A 25058-nucleotide genomic window follows, 5' to 3' on the forward strand; every position below is an offset into this window, starting at 1 on the left:
CCTTAGGCTCTAAATATGAAAAAGAAATACTACAAGAGAAAAATGCCATGTGGGATGTACAGAAGAGTAAACATGAAGTTAATCGGCGGACGGCTAGCTGGCTGGCTAGAGGTGTCACCAGAACGGGAGCCTGTACGAGGCTGTTTCTTCCTTTATGTTTCAGAAATCCAGTCATCAAGTCACCATCAAGCATGGATAATTACAAAAGCGATTTAGATAGCTATATACTCTATATATCTTATATAGCAAGAGAGAAAGAGAGAAATTTCCTCTTAGTAAAATATTCACTTTTGTCAACCCTAAAAGGTTTTGCTGGTGACCCTGTTGTAGCTGGCAGGAGTTTGTTTGTTTGTTTTGTTTTGTTTCAAACATGTGCAGTGTGGAAGCCATAGCATCCTCTCCTAAGAACTCCTCATCGGTTGGGAATTTGTTCTACACAGTCTGCTTGCCTTGGCATTCACGTTTTGAACACTGAGCAGGCTTCCACCAGTCCCCGTTGTGACAGTGACAGATGTTACATTCATCCACTTTCACTTCAATGCCAGCCGGGATTATTGTAGTTCCTGCAAAGCAGTTTGGACCTGGAACACACATAGATGTTGATTAGTTGATTAAATCTGAGTGGCTCCCGTTTTCTCTTCCCAACCCCCGTCAAAAAGCCAACCCCCAAAGCCACGAATGAGTAGGCCAGACTACACTTCATAGTTTATTATTTAGGTACTTTCTAGCCGTTTCCTTTAAATGCAACTTTCAACCTCTATGCTTTTGTAAACAGCTCATATTCCCCATGTGTATTTAAAAAACAACAACAAAGATCCAGTGCTCAACAAAATCTTCCCGTCTGTTACTGAGTGCTGCAGTTTTCTAAAGTATGATTCTATGGATAAAACTTTAGTTGCGTTATGCTCTGGGGTCTCAATGCTGCAGGAGCAACCCCTGAGACTCCAGTGTCCTGCTTCAGATGATGGTACCCTGTGGCCTGCCCTCTCACTTCCAATGAACTCATTCATTGAGTTCATTGGCTTCAATACTCACTGGCTTCAGTACCTCCCTAAAGTCCAGTTCCTGGAATTTCCCAGCTCATTTCTTGATAACAATAAATAATTCATGACCAGATGATTTATTCATGTCCCAAACAACCTTTGTTAGAGGTTCATTTGATTTTTATAAATGGAGCTCCTTTAATCTGCTGTTTTTTTTCAAGAATGACCCAAATGGTTGGCTTTTGAAAGTCAGCAGAAATTTTATTTTACTTTTTCAGATTCAGAAAAGCCTTCCTGAAAATGTCACCTGCTTAGTAGAGATGGATGTTTTGAAAATCGACCAGTCTTAATTTTTTACTTATTTTTCTCTTCTTTCCCTTACTTTCCCTTTCTTCCTAAGGTACAAATGCCCGTATTCAGTACTGGTGATAGTATTTTTCAAAGTCAAATGGAATAAAAACTGCTTCCCAAGATGCAATGGGTATTATAGTGGGATAGTGCAACTTGCTGTTTCTTTGAAAAAAATTTGGTGTAAGTTTTCCAAGTACATATTTAGATAGAGGGAGTTGTGTCTACTCATGATTTATCAACCTGGCATTACTGGCCACTTTCCATAACCACTGCAAAGTAACATACATCGATATCAGTACTCTCACTTTCTTACTGCTTGGTAAGAATTTACAAGATTATCTTTACCACCAAATAAATGAAATCATGGGTGATTTGTCATACCATGTCATAATTGAAATCTTTTATAAAAATGGTAGCTATGAAGTTACCATGTATCTATGTCAACACAAATCTATTTAATACGCTATGGCTTTAATCGTCCATTGGTTTAGAGCTCCCAAACTTCAGTTGTACATACATTTGCCAGTGGCCTTTGTGTACCTGTGCCTTTCCTTCACTCTTGGACAAACACCTGAGGCACATGTCTGTGCATCGTTCTCATGGAGAACCGACCAGCAAGAGTAAGAGGGATATAATGAATCATCAGTTGGGAGTTAAACAGTTAGCAAACCATCACCCATGACAGTGCTTCTTGCTATGATTCTGTGGTTATAAGTTCATGGCCATCCTAACTGCTGCTGATTTAAGGATCACTTACTGTTTTAGGATTTAACTCATTGTTTGATGATAGACCGAACTGTCTTTGAGGCTACACTTTCCATGGGAAAATTCCACATGAAATCGTTAATTTATTTTGAATGCAGAAGAGAGGGAATCTGCAGAGAACTTGGCCTGGAGGCTTTTTCAGAATGTAGTTGGTTGTCTCGTGGCTATTGTTGACAGACCTCTCTCAGCCTGGCCAGTTCTAGGCCAGCCAGGATGGGGGCACAGCGAAACTAGCTTCAATAATCAAACATGATTACTGCTACCACCTGTTTTCCTGCAGCCACCCCTGGGGAAGTAGTGGTTTCTCTCTCTACCTTCCCACTGCTAATCAACTCTTCTCACCCAATTGTATACTTCTAACTTTTCCAGATGGGGAAGGAAAAATAGTTTTGTTTATTTCCTAATCCCTGAAACAGGCAGAGTATGATCTAGTAAAGAGTTTTTTCAGTTTCTTGAGGGGATTTGGAAACTTATCAGTAGATTCTTGAGAGAGAGAGTGCAAGAGAGAGTGAGAGTGAGCTTAGGCATTCTATTGGCTCACAGGGGGAAGGTTCATCTCAATGGCACAATAAGAGCAAAGAGTGGGGAGGGATTTTTGTGAGAAGATTTCTGACAAGTCACTGTGCATGTCTTGAAGAGATATTTTACTAGAGTTCTGGTTTTCCTATCCGCTCCTTTCTGCATGTGTTGGTGTCACACTATGATCAGTGTGTATTTGATCAGCCTCTCGACATCATTTCTTAATAGCCCCTTAGAATTTGCTGCTTCCTCAACTCAAAAAATATTAATTTATAGGGATGGACAGAATGCAAAGAAAGGTCCTTTGCACTTTGCCAGGACTGAACAAAATCACTGCCTGTAAATAACATAACCACCTTGATGGTCGACTTGATGGCCAGAGGTATTTTACAGAATTAAAAATTCCTGTTTGATCTCATTAACAATGATTTTATTAGCATGCTTCTGAGAACTTTCAGTGTAACTAAAGCCTCAAGTGTGTGGTTAATAGTCTTACCTGCTTAAAAGTAATTTAGGTAATTGTGAAGCAGAATGACTGGCACTATTTAGAAACTGTTCTGGTTTTGTCCCTTTCTCCTTAATACCAGTGACAGCAAATGTTTCTTGGCTTTAAGCATATGATTGTCCTGTATGGGTTCCTTACATAAGAAATGTATCTTTCTATTTATTCTCTTTATTTCGGGGGGGGGGTGCTTTCTTTCTTTCTTGGTTTATGCGGAAGAATAACTTTCTTAGGAGAGTAAACTCAATGGCAAAAGCTACATATTTAGTGCAGAAGACTTGGAGAGATTCCAGAGGCAAGCAGAGAAAATGATTAAACCGAAGGTTGGCAGGTAGAACCTGTGAGTAAAGATTAAAGGGATTGGAATTATTTAATCTCAAAAGAGAAGACAGAGGAATAAATCAATAACTCTCTGGGAATTAAGGCTTATTACATGAAAAGGGGTTTCCCAACTGTTCTTTCCTTTTTCAGACACCTACAATAAGAGGAGATGGAGATGCATTGATTCTCAAAGAATTGGAAACACACACACACACACACACACACACAGGAATTGCTCAGAGAACTGAGAACCTAGTTGTCAACTGTGTGGTGAGATCTTTAAGAACACAGGAGGTATCATGTGTCAGATAGGTTTGAAACTGTCAGCTCCTTAAAAACAGGAACTGAAGGGGCACCTGGGTGGCTGAGTCAATTAAGTGTCCAATTTCAGCAGCTCAGATCATGGTCTCATGGTTCTTGAGTTCGAGCCCCACAATAGGCTCTGCATTAATAGTTCAGAGCCTGCTTGGGATTCTCTCTCTCTCCCCCCCCTCTCTCAGCCCCTGCACACTCATTCTTTGTCTCCAAATAAATACAATAAACTTAAAAAAATAGGAACTGAATGAATACCTGTCATTTCTTGTGGTCAGGCTTCATGTTGTGTTTGGCACATATTCAAAACTCAGTATATCTTTATTTAACTAAATAGTATGAACTATCTAGTTAGATGATGGAAGCAAAGTTATTTTCTGAACTAATATATCAGACCTTACATATATATCAATCTTTGCCCTAGTAATATTAGTATAGAGATCTTTGTCAATAAATGGTAAGACATAGTGATAATTTCTTGAGCACTTTATACCAGGAATTTGTGCCATTTAATTATTTCAATAAGCCATGTTAAGGTGCACATTCTCACCCTAAGTCATATAAACCATGTAAGGTGTGTTATCTTTGAGCCTCAGAGATAGAAAATAACTTGGCTGAATTCACATATCTAAAATGTGGCGTCAAAGGGATATGAACTTACATTTCTCTGATTTATAGAATTCTTTTAATTGCCCACAAAAACAGGCAAATGTCTAGGAGTACATTGCTGGGTTCCAGTAACCCATATCCTAAGCTTTTGATCAGAATTCAGAGGTCCAGTTGGTTTTAGTATTGAGGATGCATGCTCTGAGTTAAGAAGCTTGATGGTTAAAAATAAGTGAGACTGTCTTTCTATAGACATTTATCAGATTTATTGGTTTTATATTATGTAATCTAATACTTTCCAGAAAACACAAGTTAACAACTAAAAGAAATTTTCCATGAACAAGATGCTTGAGGAGTGAAGCTTTGGTTTTCCTTTGGGCAGCGGTGAAATTCCCACTGATACTAGAAGTAGACCACATAAGAAACAGAATGAAAGTGGACTATGACTTAGGAGTCCTGGTTCAAATTGTGGTTCTATGATTGATTATCTATGTGACCTTAGGCAAGCACTGTGTAACCCAAATACTAATGGGGCCTCATATGGTTTAGTCTCAGAAAGGATTCATATTTTTGGAAATGAATTAAAATTGGCAATGAAATTCAAAAATTTACTAGGAGCTGGACCAGGGATGGAAGAAGGGAAAGCAGGCTAGGGATACTTCTACATATAAAAGATCTTCCATGAAGCATAATTTTCTTTATTATTCTGTACTTCATTAAATACTTAATTTGCACACTTATACAATAAAAACTTTGGCAAACGTTTTCTTTTCCACAGTAGAAATTATTCAAAAGAAATCTTAAGGGAGACCATGCTCTGGTAAGGTGCATAGGGTGTTTGCCTCTGTCTTTCCAGCAGAACTTTTCCCCCCCATCTTCCCATTTCAGCTTTGCAGAGATGCCTTATGAGGCATCTGTGTAGAGTGATTTCATACAGCTTCAATAATCTAAGAAGTCAGGAAAAAATAGATGCTGCTATATTTGTGGTTGTAAGAACTGAGCAGATTTGCTCCACCACTAAAGTTCTCCTTCTTGCTAAGCTCTGAGATTTCCTGCATAAAAGGGTACATAGAAACTATATAGAAAAGGAAGTCTATTGCTGCTCTGATTGCACCTTCTGCAGATCCATGCTTGCTTATAATGCTAAATGTCACATTGATTACATGGAGGAACAAATACATAACCTGAAATAAGGTTCTAAAGAAGAAGATCACAGAACTGTGGAAGGTTGTAACAGAGAACTTGGTCTATGGGTGCATGGGAAGATTTGGTTTGGGTGGAGTTATAGAGAGAGTCTGATTCAATGAAGAAGCAGAAAAAGCTGTGAGGTTAGAGTGATGTGTGTAGTAAGATGTGGCTAGGGAGACAGTTGTGTGCTGGAACTGGTGGTTCATATTGGCTTGCAAGAGCCAATTGTTAAGTATTCAGGAATTTTATAATCTAATTCACATTATTTTGGCAATAGGAAGCCAATGAAGTATTTTAAGTAGAGGTGTGTGTATGTGCATGCTTGTGCATGTATATGTACATAATCATGAAGTAAAGACATTCTTCAATAAAACTGCACCAGTGTCATTGTATGATTGGTCCATAGGGCACCCATTGTTAGAGTAGACATGATATGTCTTGATGGAGGCAGCCAACAAACAGACAAAGAGTAAACAAGCAGCCAAAGAGTAAAATGTTCACAGGCCCTGGCACTGGGTAACAGTAAAAGCACATTACTTTCTCCTTTGCTTTGGGGTGTTAAAAATCTTTATTAAGATGCTGGAATTATATTAAATCAGTGTCAGCAATTAACACATTGGCTTAAGTGCATTGATCATATTATCCCTATACAAAGTAAGGTCCTAAGGGAAAATGCTCCAGGAAATGTGCAGTTTGACTTGGGTAGAGGTGGGGGGGGGGGGGGGGAGAAGGACTGGAAAGGAGGGGTAACTTCTAGTAGGACAGCTTAGTTACAAGTCCATGTGGGGACCAGGATTACATGCAATCTGATGGAGACAGTGGGCTCTTTGGGGGAAGAGGAGGATCCCATCTGTCAAGCAACAAAACCATTTCTAGATAATTTAAACTTCAAATGCACTAATTAGAGGGAGCTGAATATAGAGAATATCCAGAACACCAAAAAGAATGAAGCTTGGAGGTAATACAATCAGGATCAAGGGCCAAACTCATGCTACAGATTTGACCGAGTAAAAACACACGTTGGGTGCAGATATAGTAGCTTGCTCTCTCAGTATCTCCAGGGCTCTGGATGCTGCTAGAAGCATCACCACAGCTGCCAGAAGGAAGACGTGGTCCCACACTTGAAATTACTAGCTTACAGTTCGAAGTCTGCAGCAGGTAAGCCTGGAGATAGAGCTTAGTCAAGTGCCTGTCCCTTAGCGGCAAAGGAAGCTGAAACAAAAACATCCACGGGAGTTGTAGCTTCTCTAGGGAGAAGTGGACTTCCTGTATGTATAGAGGATTCCCCAGTCATAGGAAAGAGGCAGTTGTTCATTTCTGATGCTAAGATGGATGAGGAGAGGTAGGTCAATGAGTGCAAACTTCACCTGTTTCAAGTTTGTTTGTCTGTCTGTTTCTGGGCTGGCTGCCAGTATGCTTGTCTAACATCAGAACACTAAATATTCAGAACAAGATTGCTCTAACCATGAGTGATACAGTTGTTAATAAGACAAAGTTTCTGCCTTCAGGGAGTTGATATTCAAGTAGGCTGAATTGGACACAAAGCACAGAAACAAACATGGCCATTTCCCATCATGCCCTGAAGAAAGTAAACAAGACCAGTTGAGGGCCAGACCAAGAGTGGGAAAATCCTTTATAGTTTACAGAGTGTGCTTATATATGTTTTATTTCACATTCACCCTAAGGCTGTAAGGTGGTTATCACTGCACAGGTGAGGGAAGTAAAGCTCAGAGATTAAGGGACTTGATAATGGGCAGAGAACACATGGCAGGAGAGCTTACATTTCAGCTCTCCTATTCTGACCCCTGATTGCTTTCCTTAAGGAGAGTCTTTGTTTATGTTTACTGTTATTTCCTCTAGTGTCAGTCATAATCAGACGCTCTCTGTTCCTGACTTCCAGGAGTTAACACTTTTTGGCTTCTTAAGAATTTTCCTGAATGACCTTATTTCTTCCCCACATGAACTACCATTTTGTTGTTGTTGTTTTTTAATAAGAGAGACAAAGAAGCATAGAAAGGTTGCAAGTGACTTCAAGAAAGGCACACAGCTAGTAAGGGATGGAGCTGGGATACACAGCCACGTTGCCATGTTCCAACCCAGAAGTGAATCTTTTCTGTGAGCTGCTTTTCACTTCCTCCAAGTTTTAATCACACGTGGGATGTTGTGGGATGTATTAGAGGGGAAAGGCTAGGGTATTTAAATTCCTGTTTCTTGAGAAGGGGGGAGCGCGGTAGGGAAGGATATATATAGAGAGAGAGAGACAGGTAGGGGTGTGTGTGTGTGTGGGTGTGTGTTTAGGTAAGGGGGTGAATAGGCAAAAGGGTGAATGTAAAGGGGAGGATCTGGCTATGAAATAACCACATGGAGCAGAGAAGTGGGCCCCTCCAGCAGCTTTATACAACCTCTTCTTCATAACCACAAAGTGGGAATTGCTCCCTAGAAGCAGATCTGGCTGAGAAGACAGCATGGTTCTAGCGATCATCTCGGAGGGCAGCCAGCCTGGCACTGAGATGTCTCAGTAGGAGATGCCCTGTTCTTGTTGCTTGTCGACCCAGATCCACTTTACAGCCAAGCCTCCTCCTTCCCAGTGACTATGAAAACCAAACTGCTCATGACTACTTTATAAATGCTTCCAGATTATAAATTGGTATGGTGTCCCTGAAAATCCTTTTTCTGACAACAACTTCATATTGCTTAATAGTCCCCTTTTGAGTATTGCAATTTCTGGCCTTGATTTGAAAATTTATTATTGACGCTTGGTGTCTTTTAGAAATTGGTTGTAAATGATCTTCCTGCTGCATAAATGAGGCAGATCCCTATTGTGTAAGGCTATAAACATCCTATATTTATTTGGCAGGGCATCTAAATCATTGTTTCGGCAAATACTAGGCTTGCAGGCCTCAGTCTGGGGGTACAATTGGATTGGATTATGTTCTTCCTTTCAACTGATTTTAATTCTCTGCTTCATGAAGTCTGATAGATGTTGTTATGCTACGGAAAAGCAAATAGGCTTTCTGATCAGGTACACCCATTTCCAACTATTAAAATCTTGGAGAAAATGTTTGTAAAAAAAAAAAAATCAGTAATGAGAGCCCATAGCAGTTAAGATTTAAGTGACTGAAACCTCCCCAGTAACATGTCCCAGTGGTCTCGTCAGGTCTGGACAGACAGAAGTTACTGAAGGGAACTTCCAGCCCAGAGAATCCAGGCCCTTCTCAGCCTGCTTTTCATCACGCATCCCTACATTACCTCACAACCATTTTATTAAACCTCAGAACAAAAAGCTTCCTCAGATTAAGGTGGCAAGATTGAGGAAGGATTGTTTTCTCCGAGGCTGCCCTAGAGGTGCCTGTTAATCATTTTATTTGAAAATTCAATATTGCTGAACTCCCACACAAATTTCAGTATGAGAGCTCCAGAGAGTTTTCTGGCCCTTAAGTATGTAAGATTTATAGGCTTGGGCTCCAATTAAGTAAAATGCAAGGTGCAGAGTGGAGAGAGGAAGGACATGGTCAGGCTACACAATAGGGATAAAGGTTGACTGCTCTTTCTCTAATTTCAGAAAAATCTGCAGGCTGAGAGAATCAGAAGCAGTTCACATTCTGCATTAGTGGGACACATATGTCCTGTGTCACCTTCATAAGGATGTATGGTTAGAACATGGTTTAATTTGCTGTTATACAGAACACTTTATCGGCTCGTTTTTAGCTTCAAATGATAAAATAATCCTACCCAGTTTTCCAAGCTACAATAAGACTCCCTCCCCTTGTGAGAGCTTTCAGTGGTTTTCAGGTCACTCTCATATTTTTCTCTCCACAATCCTAAAGTTAGGAAGAAGAGGTATTACTGTACCCATTTTATAGCAGAGGGCACTGAGTTTCAAGGAGAGAGGGGATGAGGTGATTTACTATGAATTTACTAGGTGAGGAGATTAGGATTCTGGAGGCATACCCTCTATGTTTCAACCATGTTTCTGCCATTTACTAGAGATATCATCTCAGTGTTCCCAGCTGTAAAGTGGAAATAATATTTAAATAAGAATACCTACCTTGCAGAGATTTTAAAAAAGCAAATGAATTAATACATTAAAAGACTGAGAGCAGGTGCCTGTCACATATGAACCTGCAGTAAATGCTAATTGTTGCTATTTATCATTCTGACTATTATTATTATCTGAATCACAATATAGGCTACTTTGGGCAGGATATGGATTCTAGGCTCTTTGATTTCTAGTCTAATTTAAAAAAATAAGAACATCGGTGACAAAATTAATCTTATTAATGCCAATTAATATTTTTTCACAAGGTAAATGAGCATATAACAGTAAAATCATTTCTATGTGGGTTTTCTTCAGACTTGTTGACTATTTTCCAGGAAGCTAGGCAGGTGAAAAGAACACGTATAAGGAGCATCACTGGGAAGAATTAAAGGGAGATCTATTAGACTGAACCAGCTGTTCACTGTGGAAGGATTCATTAGAAAAATGACTTAAAATGGTTTGTTTTGTCAGTTAATGATGACTGGTTTTGCTTGTTAGAAATGCCCAGATATGGTGGGAGAAAGTCTAAGTTAAAGGCTAACAAAGACTACAGTGTAAAAGGGAGAGTATATTTAAATATCTGAATTACCTTCCTGTTCACCCTTCCACCCAACTATCTATTGAGTCTTTGAAAGTAATTTTCCTGAAAACAAAAACAGGATGAGTTTAAATGGCCACCGATAAGGGACATGTTGAATAAATTATGTGTGATTCTCCAATGCCTTCAGTACCCATTGAAAATAATGAATTAAAACATCCAGTTTCAATTGGAGAGATTTTCATGAGTTGTAACCGAATAAGAAAGAGATTATACAGAGATATGGGTACAATATCCTGTTTTAACAAAACAAATAGAGATACACTTCTGTTTGTATGCTTGTACAGAATTATAAGTAGGTAGAGGAAAGCTAAAGAAATATCAATACTAAATGATTAACATGGATTATCTTGCTGGAGAGAGGGATTGCTAATGGTGGGGGGAGGGAGATGAACAGGGCAGTGTCAGGAGAAAAGTACATCATGATATGTGCAAGTACATCATGGTTCTATGTATAAAACAGAGTTCTTACATTAGCATGCATTTTAAAATCAATGTGTACACTTGATGATGTAATGGTTCCTTTTATTAAATTGATAATGCATCAGACAATCAGGTCTATCAAGTGAGGAAATGTAGTGAATGTCATAAAAAGGACAGACCAAACAGGACTTTTAATATTCCTTTTCTTGAATCTAAAGCTTTATGGTTATGCTGTGTACTACAGTAGCCACTAGCCATGTCTGCCTATGAGACATTGGAACAGTCCCTGGTCCAAAATAAGATGTGCTGTAGGTGTAAGAAGTAAATGAGGCACCTGGATAGCTCAGTCTGTTGGATTTGGCTCAGGTCATGATCCCCAGGTCCTGGGATCCAGCCCTGCATAGGGCTCCATGCTGAACGTGGAGCCTGCTTAAGATTCTCTCTTTTTCTTTCTCTCCTTCACTCTCCCCTTCCTCCCCCACTCATACATGCTCTCTCTCTCTCTCTCTCTCTCTAAAATAAAAATAATCCCTTCCCCTCAAAACCATGCAATAGCTCATTAATATTTTTTATGTCGATTACATGTTGGATGAAAATATTTGAGGTATATTTGGTTCAATAAAAGATATTATTTCATCCCTGTTTTAGTTTTCTAAAGTGGCTAATTTAAAAAGTGTAATTAAAAATTGCTTAAATTTGAGATTAAATTTAGGACATTTAAAATTACACATGTGGGGGAATCTGGGTGGCTCAGTCGGCTAAGCGTCTGACCTCGGCTCAGGTCATGATCTCATGGTTCGTGGGTTCGAGTACTGTGTCGGGCTCTGTGCTGACAGCTAGCTCAGAGCCTGGAGCCTTCTTCAGAGTCTGTATCTCCCTCTCTCTCTGATCCTCCCCTGCTCACGCTGCCTCTCTCTCTCAGAAACAAATAAAACATTTAAAACATTTTTTAAAATTATGACTTTCATATTTCTATCAGTAACAGCAACAGGGAATTAAGAAAGGAAAAGGAGCTGTCCCTAATGGCCCAGAGGAAATCTTTATGTAATCTGGTAGGAAAGAATGCTGGGTTTTGTGGACAAGGGCATATCTTTAGGACGGATGCTCAGTGTGGGCCTTGATCGTCAGCATCACTGAGAATACCTTTGAAATGCAAATTCTCCGGACCCACTAGACACTGGCTGAATCAGAGCCTCTGGCTATGGACCTCACAATCTGTGCTTTCGCAAGCATTTCAGGTGATTCCAATGGAGACTGAAATTTGAGAACCATTACTTTAGGCTAAGGCAGAGCTTGGATAAGAAAGAACCTTACTTTTGAACACCAGGAAGATAGTACAGTTAGTCTTAGGTCTGGAAGATGTCTCAAAATAGACTGAGTTTATTCAAAGAACAATGAATTCATCATGCTACAACAACATAGGCTTTTAGCAATGGGGTCATTCCGGAGGAGAAATTCTGAGCAAGTAAATGGTGGTTAAATGGTTCAATTACTTTCAAGTTTCAGCATAGCCTCTGAGCTGTCATTATTGTGTTTCGTTGATAAGTGTGATTTTTACCCATATGACAGCTTTGAGAATCAAAGAGTCATGTGTGAAACTTGGCATTTAGAACCATTTTGGCTCCTTTAATGACCTCAGTTTCCAAAAAACAAGTTGGTTATTATTGAAAAGAAAATAGTATATATTTATCTCTGAGATAGAAACAGGTTAGAAAAGCTTGTATGACAGTTTGTCTAACTTTCATATAAAAATAGAAAATTTCTTTAAGCAACAAACTTTCTATTTCTGACAGCTAATTTAGTATCTTTGAAAATTACCTCCTTTATTGATGAAAAAATTGAAAACCTATTTTTATTTCCTTAATATGCTTGAGTGAACACACTAAAATGGAAGCCACATCCTCACTGGAGAGAGGGATGTAAGACAATGGGTATGCTTACCAACAAAGTGGGCATCACCACACACACGCAGACACACATGCATGCAAATGTGCATGCATGCACGCACACACAAGCACACCACTTCATGATGGAGATAGAAAAAACTTTCCATTTTCATTCTCTATGTTCAAAGACATGAAATGCCTTGCAACTGAAAAAAAAAAAAGGTGATGGGCAGATTATTTCATTGTTGGATTATATGACCAAAGATGCCCTACTGACATTTCCGTGATTTTCATAGTGATGTATTATTAGATGTGCCATGGGTAATTTAAGTAACAAAATTACATTTTCCTTAATGTCCATCTAGATAGCGAATACATGTGACACAAAAATGAAGACAAGATTGGTAAAAATAAATAGTCCACAAACTGTATAATGAGTCTAGGAATATTTTAGTCTGGAAATACAGTGTCCTCTGGGCAAACGTATTTCCTTCCCATATGCCTATGGCAAAAGTAGATATTGAGTACAAATAAGGGGATAAAGTTTATGGAAAATAAAAGAATACACATACTAAGTGGATTTAATCTAGTCTAGAAGTCAGAGAAGGGTGCCTTCAGGAAATGATGGGTGAAAATGGGAGGTAGGGACAAAGAAGCTCCTAAGTGCAATAACAGCTTGGCCCACAGGAAAGCATTTGAGACTCTGCAGAGTAGAGAGTCGGTGGAAGGTGGACTAAGGATAAAATAGAGGTATAGGTAGGAGCTAGTTCTTAGCGTTTTTTTTTTTAAATCTATATTTTGGATTTTGGATTGCATCTAAAGGGCAATCAAAACCATGACATCACCAGACTTACTTTTTAAATAGAATATACTGGCTTTAATCGAGATAATGAGTTGAGCAGAGGTGAGGGCCATATTGCAAAAAGTAGACCAATTTAGTCAAATCTTGAATTAGTCCAGGCAAAGATAATCATGGTGTAGACTAGGGCAGTGGCCCTGGAAATAGTAATGAGTGAGTTTGAACACTATGTAGGAGGTCCAATCAACATGATTTGGTGGTAGATCAAATATGTGAAATAAAGTAGAAGATGATTTAAGCAAGGTTATGGGACACTGATGAATGACTAGGATTTGGGGGAAGGAGAATGTAGTTAATGTCAGAAACATGAATCATGAATCATTTCAATGGAGATGAATAACAGAACTGATTGAGCTGGGCAGAGAGAATTGGGAGTTTCTGGCAAATGAATGGTAATTGAAGCCAGGGGAGTAGGTGTGGTTTGCCTGGAGCTTAGTACAGCTCAACAAGAGAGTCTGGGACACCATTATCACTTAAGAAGCAGACAGAAGAGTTGGAACCAACCAGTGTGACTTAAGTCTTCAAAGAGGAAGGAGAAAAAGGAGTAGTATGTGGTATCAAAGAAACAAAGGAAAGGACATATTTCTGGTAGGATAGATGACAGAAGTGTCAAATGCTGTTGAGATGGCAACTGATATATGAACAGAGATATGTTTATTGGTGACTCCTAAGAGCCATTTCTGTGGAGTAGTGAAGGTAAATTCTAGGCTGACGAAAGCTGAGGAATGGGTGGGCAGTAAGGGGGGTATAGACATAAAGTCCAGTCAGTGCTGTATGAGGGCAAGGCTGAGGAGGAATATTTAAGGTGAAAGAGATAAATATGTTTAAATGCTGGTGGAAAAGAAATAGAGGGGTGAGGTTAAATATTAAAAAAAAAAGCAGTGTTGGCAGGATGGGGAGAATACTTGATAGAGTGTCTGAGAAAGCTAGAGAACGTGGAATTCTGTGTTCTTAGATGGCAGATGGGGAACCTCTTCCATCATAATAGGCAATAAGAGGCTTGAAGGGGTTTCTATCTGGTAATTTCTATTTCCTCTGGGAAGAAGGAGGGCACTAATCTGCTGAGTGGAGGGAGAAAGTGAGGAAAGGGAGGAGTTGCTGCAGGCTTTTGGGAGAATAAAGACATTGACTGGGGAAACAATGAAATTATCGAACAGGTGTAGGTCCAGATGAGAATGGCGACCACACTTTGTAATGGTACCAATTTGTTTGTGCGATCGTCTCCACGAGAACTCATCAATATTGAGAAAGAGTGCCCTAAGGAGGCAGTCATGATTTAATAGTCTGTCACCTTGGATGAGTCACTTATTCTCTCTGTGCTTCTGTTTCCTCATCTGTGACCTGGGAACAGTAAGAGTACCCACCTGATGGGATTGTTGTGATTATTACATGAGTTAATACACACAAACTATGGAGAATAGTCAGTATATTGTATGCACTCAGTAAGTGTTAGCTATTCTCTAGCTTTGGGATTTTGGCTGGCTTGTGGTGACTGAGACAAAGGTATGGGAGATATTAACAAGAGGGTAGTTGAAACTGTAGACAAAGGACTTAAGTTGGAGAACAAAGGGAAATAAAGCTTATTACCCAAATAATTAGGTTATTTTATATTTACTGCAAGTCCTCCTGGTATGGATTCATGGCCTGAGATTACAGTGTGCTAGGTGTGCTGACAGAATTACATATGGTGTTTATGGAAAATGAACATTATATGAGATTTATCATTTCAGGCCCTTTTCTATTTTTTTTTAATTTTTAATGTTTGTTTATTTTTTTAGAGAGAGAGAGAGGAGAAGAGCAGAGACAGAGGAAGACAGAATATGAAGCAGGCTTCAGGCTCTGAGCTGTCAGCACAGAGGCTGACACAGGGCTTGATCTCATGAACTGAGAGATCATGACCTGAGCCAAAGTCAGATGCTTAACCTATTTAGCCACCCAGGTGCCCCATTTCAGGTCCAATCTTATACTTTGGCTGTGGTATCCAATGCATAAAGAATTTATGTTAAAAAGATATTGTGTTGTTATTTATAAGAACTTTAGCTAGAAGCATATTCTGTGTGTCACCATTTCATGTTCTGAATTCCTGTGAAATGTGAAAGTTCTTTAAAGAGAAAAAAAAATCATAAGCAATATTAAGGGAATCCCCTCAAGTTAAGGCAATTTTGTTTAAAGGCTGTAAATTTGCCAACTGTTTATGTTCTTTTCCTTGAGGTCCACAATGCAATTTAAGCCAGAAAAACAATCAGTTTGGCCCAAGCTTGAATTGCTGCAGAATAAACAACCTCCAAAACTGAACTTTAGAAGGAACTCTCTGCTTTGCTGATGTACAGAGACCTTCAGAGGCGCAATTTTGTCTTTGAGAAAACATTTTGTATGGTCATTCAGATTAGGCATCGGGACCCTGGCCTTGTATCATAAACATAAATGGACATTAGACACAAATACTTATTTCCAGGTAGGAAAATTAGTGAGGGTCTATGTAGAAAAAATATCACTGAAGAGCCCATTGAGTTTTCTGAAAATAGGAAAATAGTTTCATGCCCTAACAAGCAAATAAATAAGTTACTATTATAGACTTAAGTCCTGCCCACCCCCAACCCTGGGGAGTCTAGAAATCTTGATTTTATTCTTGCCTGCACAAATAAATTTTCTTTGAATTTAAAGGAAACATTTAGAAGTGGGGAGGGTAGGGAGAAGAAGGATCCAGAGAGTTCATGTAAGGTACAAATGTGGCCATGTCATCTCAAAGGTATCCCCAAGTCTGCTGCCTTCCCAGGAATTACCAATGGCTAGATATCAGTTATTAAGGGTAGTTTATTCATTTATTCATGAGCATTTGTTGAAGGCTACCTATGTACAAATCAGTGAAGAGACAGTGATAATAAGACCACTTCCCAGCTCTCAATGAGCTTCCACTCCAAAAGAAGTGAGGCAAGTACACAGAAATAGGACTTTATAGGAGAATGGAGGAGGGGACCTAATCAAAACTGAGGACAAAGAACTCTTCCTGGAAGATGTGAAGACTGAGTGGATCTTGTGGGGAGACCAGGAAATAGTTTGGTGAAGGATCAAGGTGACAGTGGTGGAGAAGAAAGGATAGTGCAAGCTAAGTTAGTGGAATGAGCAAGAATGGGTTATGATTCATTGAAAAAAAAAAGGATTCTATGTAGCTGAAGCTTAGGGTACCAGTAGGAGTATAGGGAGCTGAGGCTGGAAGAGTAGCCTTGTAAGCCACACTGAGTAGAATGGCATTCACTGTTAAAAGCATTTTGCTGCTACTAAAGGATTTTTAAGCGGTGGAGTAGCATCATTATGTTTATGCTAGAGCCAGAATGTTCTAGTGTTGGAAGGCACCCAGGCTGGAGGGAGCAAAATCAGTTATTATTCCAGGAAAGAAATGGGAAAGACCCACAATGAACCAGTGATAATAGGAATTGAGAAGAGAGGATGAGCTGAGGTGATATTAAATAAAGTAGAATTGATAGAATATGAATGTAGGTTGTATGGAAGAGGAAGGACATAAAACGTTTATAGTTCTTGCTGATGTGTGGATAGTAGGTGGTATCTTTCACTGACAGGAGTAATACAGAATAGGTAAGGTCTGGAGTTCAGTTCTAGAATACTGAGATTTAAATGTCTTTAGAAGCTGGAGTAAGCAGTGGGATATAGGAGTTGAGATATCAAGGGTGATATTCAAACTGGAAGCACCAATTTAGGCATTTTCAAGATATAAATGGTGGCTGAATCCAGGGAAGTGGCCTCTAATAAGAGAGAGAATAAATAATGGGAAGGTTGCTATTGACAGAACCCCAAGGAACTCAAATTTAAATCATGGGTAGAGGAATGGACCCCTGAGAAGGGGTCTGGAATGAATGACTCTAAAGGAAGTTGGTCGAGAAGAAGGATTCAATAAAGAGTCAAGTGCTGCTGGGATGTGGAATGAAATGTGTTGAATATATACATTATATTTAGAATCCAGCAGGTCCTGGATGGCCGAGGCCAAATCAATTTCTATGTCCTTGTGCGGAGGAAGCTGGATGTCAGCAGGTTTAAAAATGACACACGGAAAACAAAAATAGACTACATATACAGAAAGTCTTGTTATTTTATTATTTTATTTACTACTTTATTTTATACAGAGTGTGAGTAAGTGGGGGAGGGGCAGAGGAAGAGAGAGAGAGAATCTTAAGCAGGCTCTGTACCCAGTATGAGCCTGACAAGGGGCTCAAAGTTAGAACCATGAGATCATGACCTGAGCTGAAGTCAAGAGTCAGACACTTAACTGACTGAGCCACCCAGGTGCCCCCAGGAAGCCTTGTTTTGAAGAGAAATTGAGATGTGGGCTATGTGACAAGAGGAAGAACTTATTGGGCTGAAATTTATTCATTAAATCGATTTGAGGTCTTATATTTTTGATTTTTGATTTTTATTTGTTTTAAGATCAGGGAGATGTACCTATATCTATAGGCTGAGAAGAAAGAAGCCACAGTGAAGGAAAGGTTGCAGGTCTGCAGAAGAGAAAGTGATAGGTGTGAATTCAGGAAATGAATTCTGGGGCTTGTTAAAGTAAAGTGGCAATGGCTTTTATCATAAATGGATGTTGCATTTCATAAATGCTTTTATTTTTCTTTTTGCATTTATTGAGATGCAACAACACAGATGGATGTAGAGGAGATTATGCTAAGTGAAATAAGTCAGAGAAAGACAAATACTGTATACTTTTATGTAGAATCTAAACAAAAGAACAGACCAAAACCAAACCAAAACCGAATTCAGAAACAGTCATAAATACAGAGAACGATCTCATGATTTCCAGAAGGGAGTGGAGTGACAGAATGCATGACATAGGTGAAGGGAATTAGGAGGTACAAACTTACAGTTTTAAAATAAATAAGTCATGAGGATGTAAAGTACAAGCACAGGGACTATATGGTCAATAATATTGCACTAAGTTTGCATGGTGACAGATGGTAAGTAGATTTAATGTGATGATTTCATAATGTATATAAATGTCAAATCACTGTGTTGTACACCTGAAAATGATGTATGTCAAATATACTTAAAATATTTTTTATAGTTTGTTTACTTTTGAGACAGAGACAGAGCATGAGTGGTGGAGGGGCAGAGAGAGGGAGACATAGAATCTGAAACAGGCTCCAGGGTCTGAGCTGTTATCACAGAACCCAGTGCAGGTTTTGAACCCATGAACCACAAGATCATGATCTGAGCCGAAGTCAGATGCTTAACCAACTGAGCCACCCAGTTGCCCCTGTCAAATACACTTCAATAAAAATAAAATAAAATGCCATGATCTTAGGACCGGCAACAGAGGCATCACCAGGAAACTTGTTAGAAATGAGCATAGGTTCATTTTTCTGCATGTCATTGTCCAGGCACATGCACCCCAATGTTTATAGCAGCACTATCAACGATAGCCAAAGTATGGAAAGAGCTCAAATGTCCATCGATGGATGAATGAATAAAGAAGATGTGGTAAATATATATGATGGAGTATTACTCAGCAATCAAAAAGAATGAAACCTTGCCATTTGCAACTACGTGGATGGAACTAGAGGGCATTATGCTAAGTAAAATTGGTCAGAGAAAGACAAATACCGTATGACTTCACTCATATGACGAATTTAAGATACAAAACACATGAATGTAAGGGAAGGGAAGCAAAAATAATATAAAAACAGGGAGGGGGACAAAACATAATAGACTCTTAAATATGGAGAAGAGGCTTACTAGAGGGATTGTGGGAGAAGGGATTGGCTAACTGGGTGAGGGGCATTAAGGGATCTACTCCTGAAATCATTGCTGTACTACATGCTAACTGACCTGGATGTAAATTAAAGAAATAAGAAAAAAAAATGAGCAATGTCAGGCCCCACCCAGACTTCCTAAACCAGAATCTGCCTTTTTAGGAGAAAGAAAACTCTCTTGAGATAGGAAAATAAGGACTACAAGTTGTAAAAATAAGGACAGGTACGTTTCTTAATGTTGGAAGGGGAAGGGGTTAAAAGGATCCCATTTTGCTGTGAAGGAAGGAAGCAGTTTGCTGACAACAAGAGGTGAACGGGGGCATGTGGTCCAAGAGAGCACCCTCTTAAGGTCTGAATGGGTAGCATGAAAAGCTTGATTGAGAAGGAAACGCTGGGGTCTATTGTGGTATGCAACCAAATGTGTGAATGTGTCTGCCAGCCCAGAGCTGGTATTAGAGAAGGCAGACACTTAGGTTGATGGTGTTTGGGATTTTACAAGGCAGGTGGAAGTCAACAGGAAAGAGGGTGAATTAATGAACCATAAGGTCTAGGTTGGAAAGAGAAATCAATAAAAATCCATGGGAACTGATAGATTGGAAGGAATTGGGAGTCCATCATAGTCATGGATAGAAATAAGAAATATTACACTGCCAGCAACAGTAGCTGCTTCCCACTGCACAGTTTTTCATTTGTATGTTTTACAAACAACCCCTCTAAGGCAGTCTGTGTTCTCTCCCTGCCCCTACCTACCCAAATCAGAGTCTGAGGCTGTTCCAGATACTTAAACTGCCTACTATGACAGCTTCCTCATTATGAAATCTACTATAGCTTCTCAGTTCTTTAAATGGAAATAAGTAGACTTGTAAAATCTGACTGAGGATTTTAGAAGATCAGAATGATGTTCTTTCCTGTCTTGAATGCCTTTTATTTTTTTATAACCATTTATGAAATTTATACTCAAAGTATGTCATAAATGCTACACTGATTCTCCCCCGCCAAAATGTTCTTTCTTTAACTTGAACCTCAAAGCACTTTGTTCCTCCCTTATGACACTATTAAACTATATATATATATATATATATTTTTTTTTAACATAGTTGAACAATTTTATCCCTTCTAAAAGATTATAAAATCTTGAGTAGTGGGAGCTGCCTTGCTAAATTTTGTTGCAGTGTTCGGCAAGGAGGAGGTTTTGTAGCCAAGTCACAGGGTTCAGGAATGGGGTGGGAGGGCCAGAAAGTTAATACTATAGAGAGGGCTGGTGGAAGATGGTGGAAGGTGTTTTGAATAAAAATTAGATGTTTGTACTTTTAACCTCCAGAATGGGGAGCCACTAAAAAGTTTCAAAGTAGGGAAGTGACATGATATTGACATTTCTGAAAGCTCAGTCTGTCTAGTGGGCAGAGGACTGAGTAAAGGCGTGTAAAATGAGAAGTTAGAGTGTGAGTTACAGAACTATTGTGATTGTCCAGGTGAGGCACAAGAGTGTTGAAACAAGACATAGCTTCTGGTCTGAATAGGAAAAACCTCATTTAATACATTATGGGACTTAATGACTGTGGATGTAGGCAATGAAGCAGAGGAAGGAGCATGTAGCTTATCCCTGGTTTCTGGATTGGATCACAGAAGTAATGCTATCTCTGAAGATGGACAGAGAGGAAATAAGGTTCAGTCAAGAGGGGGAGGGAAAGGTAAGGTGTGGAGATTGGGAACTGATGAGTTCAATTTAAGATATTTTAAAATACTGTACTTGTAATAAATGTTGGTTGAGTACATTAGAAAAAAAAGAAAGTGAGACTGTGTTTTGAACTTTAAAGAAGAGCCAAGGTGGAAATGGAAACATGTTATTAAAAATATTTACATTTATTTCCCCAAGTGGAATTTATAAACTACTCCTACTGCCAAGTCTGTGGTGGGGAAGAAAAACATCTGGTTGAAATTCCACTGACCTTTAGATACACCCAAGTTTTCATATGATGCTCATTTTCATTCCAAATGGCAGAGCACAGCCGTAGGGACTGTACTTTCTGGAGCATTTGAGCAATAAAGAGAATTGTGCAGTACTTGCATTTCACACGTGGATTTTCAAGCCAACCCAGTTCTAAACACTGAGTTAGGCACTTTTTAAACATTTGCCTATCTGCCTTTGTCCCTTCTTTGCATCAGAAAGTTTGCAGAGTGATCGTAAAAAATATTAAGAGGCAAAGTCTTTGATCATAAAAAATATTAAGAGGCAAAGTCTTTGATCCAGTCAGTGTTTTTCTCTGAGCCTTAGAAGAGGCATCTAGAGAGGGCAATGACAGGGGCATCAGGGAAGTTAAGCATAGGAATTTAGAAGGAAGGGCCAAGAAATGTAGCCTCTAATTCTACACAGACTTCAATTTTCTATTACATAACTATATGGCTGCACCAATTCCTTAATACAGCTTGCTTGCTGCATCAGCATAACTTAATGTTGTCCTAATTGCTTCCTTTCATCTATGATTCTCCAACACTTTACTGGGGGGAAATAATGTCCTAAATATGTAGAGGTATTTTTTTTATGTCCTTTTTGGGGTACCACCTGGGGTAGCTTAAATAATGGACTCCCTGCAGTGTCCAAATCCTACTCCCTGGAGGCTGTGAATATGTTACCTTATATGGTCAAAGGCAGTTTCCAGATGTGATTAAGAGTTTTGAGATGGGGAGACTATCCTGGATTCTCCACGTGAGCCCAGTGTAGTCACAAGTCTCCTTATGAGAGCAGGGTAAGAGAATAAAAGTCAGTGGAAGACGTGATGAAAGAAGCAAGAGGTTGCAGTGATGAGAGAAGGGAGTCATGATTTACCAACACCACTGGCTTCCAGAAGCTAGGGTGTGCAAGGAAACAGAATCTCTCCTGAAGCCTCCAGAAGGAAAACAGTATGGTCCAGCCATCATCTTGAATTTAGTCTTCTGGCCTCTAGAGCTGTACAGGAATATATGATTGTTGTTTAAGACTGTACCTTTGGGGTAATTTGTTATAAAAATGATAGGAAAGTGAAACCACCCCTTGAGTCGACTTGTAGATGATGCTAAAGCAGGAAGAGTAATTTTAGACATAAAGTAGAATTTCTTCAGTGGATTTTAAAAGAATTTCAAACTATGCTGTTATTAGTGCTCTTAAAAAGAATCTCTGGAGGGTTAAAGATTTGGTCAAGCCTAAACACAGAAGGTCAGACAAGCTGCTCACCTTAAGCTGATTGTTATCATGGTAGCCACCTGATAAATTATCTATGTTAACAACCTGGTTGGATTCAACTGGTCCATTTGTGGTCTGCTCTTAGCTGCTTTATGCTTATATTTTAAAAAAGAGAGAGACTCCTTCAGTGCTATCAGATCAGCACCTTGATTCACTGGATTTGATTGAATTCCCTGCTCAGATTTGAATTTGTAGGCAGCATTTTAGAGTATTTACACCCTGGAGGGAAAACACAAAAATTTATTTATAAATTGTAAGTCTTGGCTTGCAGTGTTCGTCTTCAGAAATCAAAAGAATATCATCTCTGCCAACATGCAGATTTTTTTAATGCCCACGCAGATCCTGGAGAATATTGGCATAAATTTTATTTTTAATTGTGTAAATGTTTTACGCTTGTAAACTGGACGCCTTGTGTTGTCAAGGCAGTGGTGGAACTCCCATAACGCAAGGAACGATAGTGAGTCTCATGACTCCGCAGAATTAACAAGAATTCTGAGTAGTATGAGTAACTAATCACTCTGCTAGTGTACTACTGGCAAAGGGCCCCAGAGAGAGAAACATCCATGAGTCATATGATTTTTGTAGATTTAGTGACAACCCTGGAATTGCATTGGCATTGCCTCCAAGTTGAGAAGACATTTGAAGAAAGCAGAATTCACATTAACTGGTGTAATTCAGTGTGAATCCTAAATCAATGAAAGAAGCTGGAAGAAATCAACTCCCATGCATAGAGGAGAGTCTTCATGTTTTCATGGATTCACTCAATGAACTGGGCTTAGTGTTTACTGTATACTACGTGCTGTGCTTTTGCAGAACAAACTGCTTTGCTTCTACCTCTTAGTATGGGAAAAGGGTCATACTGAACTAAGAATGAATGAGATCTTGGCAAGACTCTTCTTCATTGAAACTCAGGTACTAGACAATGGGCTTCACTTACTTGCTTCCCATGGCATCTCTGTACTTTTATGTATCTGTGACATTGAATGCACCTGGACGCTTTAATAATTGAGCCCCATTATAAGGGAGAAAACCAGATAGAATTTTGCTGATTTAGTTCTTATGATGGTCTTCAGTGGCAGCTGCCCAGCTGATCTTCTACCCTTTAGTATCCTTAATATTGAGGCCAGCATTTATTTTTAAAGAGCTCCAGGAACACAGGTGTTAGCAATCACAGACCACTTGATAAAAAGTGTTTGAATATGTTCTATGCTTTCAGCTCTAGTAAATTTTACCTTGCCCTCAATTGTATGTGTAAAACTTTCTCCAGCCCACTCTGGGCTGTATGCATTTCCACGTATCTGTTTTGTTCAACCCTGGCTTCTAGTCATCTTTCTTTAATTCTGGTGTCAGTTCAAGGATTTTAGAAGGGCTCAAACACAAAAGCTTGGAGATATAACCCAAGTGTTCTACTAGAATTTAGTCAAGCCCCCAGCCTGTTGTTGTACATATGGTGGCATTCAAGGGGAACTTTGGATCCTGATTAACAAAATGCTACCAGTTTGAGCTGACCATCCTCCCCACCCCCACAGAGCACTGTGTCCTATATCTCTATTATGGAATCTGGCATAGAAGGACGTTTATGTACACAACATTTCCATGCTGGGCTTTCAACACCACAAAGGCACTCAGGGTAATGTGTAGTAGGAATTTAGTAAATAATTATGATGTTCATTCAACAGTACACTTAAAAGTAGATTTTGGCCTCTGGTATTAAAATTTGGGTGTCTTCTTCCTTGGGATTCCCTCTGTGACACTTGGTTTTGGTACAAAATCACTTGAACACACCAACTCTATCAACACCAAGAACACTGAATGTTACAAATCATGGGAGTGGCTGAGTGAGAAGGGTTCTCATTGGTTGAGTTAGATGGTTCTCACTCAGCCACTTTCATGGTTTGTAACATTCAGTGTTCTTGGTGTTTGCTAAATATGATGCTTATAAAAATTAGAACTTCAAGGATGGAAGAATGATATTCATTTCAAATATGGGAACATAATATAAATCATATGACAAGTTTTTTAACCAATGCCTGCATTTTTCTGTTGTCAAAAATCAGATATTTGCAGAGTGCCCGGGTGGCTCAGTCAGTTAAGCATGCAATTCTTGGTTTCTGCTCAGGTTGTGATCTCACAGTTGGTGAGTTTGATCCCTGCATTGGGTTTTACGCTGATGGCACTGAACCAGCTTGAGATTCTCTCTCTCATCCTTTCCCTGCCTCTTCCCTGCTTGTGATCTCTCTCAAAAAATAATCTAAAAAAATCAGATATTTGCAATAATTACTTGGCCTGACTAAGAACATTATACTTCACTTTTATGAAATTTAACAGTCACTGGCAATGAGGACTACTGCCGCATAGAAGTGCAATATTACTCCTACTGTGGCCATTTCTAGAATAAAACAGAGCTTTTGCATGCTCCCCACTAGAGCATTATTGAGAAAGGAAGGAAAACATTAGAATTCAAGATCTAGGAGAAGCTAAAAAGAGACAGGAGAGAAGATCTAGGGAGCATTTGGCTGAAAGAAAATTAACACAATGAACATATGGTAATCAAACTAAGGTTTTATACATCTTAGCAGCTTTGTGCCAAGTAGCACAGCAATTTCTTCTTACTGCTTAGTAACGGAAATGAAAGACCCAACACAAGAGGAAGTAGAAATCATTTAGATTTCACTTACTAGACTGTTTTAGGAGCAGTTAATTTCCTAGAGCTATGCTAGG

General features: G+C 39.2%; 1 protein-coding gene across 1 annotated transcript in view; it reads right to left on the bottom strand.

Annotated features, from left to right (window-relative positions):
- Positions 1–432: 432 nt before the first annotated feature.
- Positions 433–25058, bottom strand: part of VWC2L (von Willebrand factor C domain containing 2 like) — a 151527-nt gene continuing 126901 nt past the window's right edge. Inside the window, exon 3 of the mRNA XM_039233101.1 lies at positions 433–581. Coding sequence (XP_039089032.1) covers positions 433–581 — 149 coding nt within the window. The remainder of the gene's footprint in view (positions 582–25058) is intronic.

This window comes from Hyaena hyaena, unplaced genomic scaffold (assembly GCF_003009895.1).
Source record: "Hyaena hyaena isolate Hyena2069 unplaced genomic scaffold, ASM300989v1 scaffold_71, whole genome shotgun sequence".
NCBI lineage: Eukaryota > Metazoa > Chordata > Mammalia > Carnivora > Hyaenidae > Hyaena > Hyaena hyaena.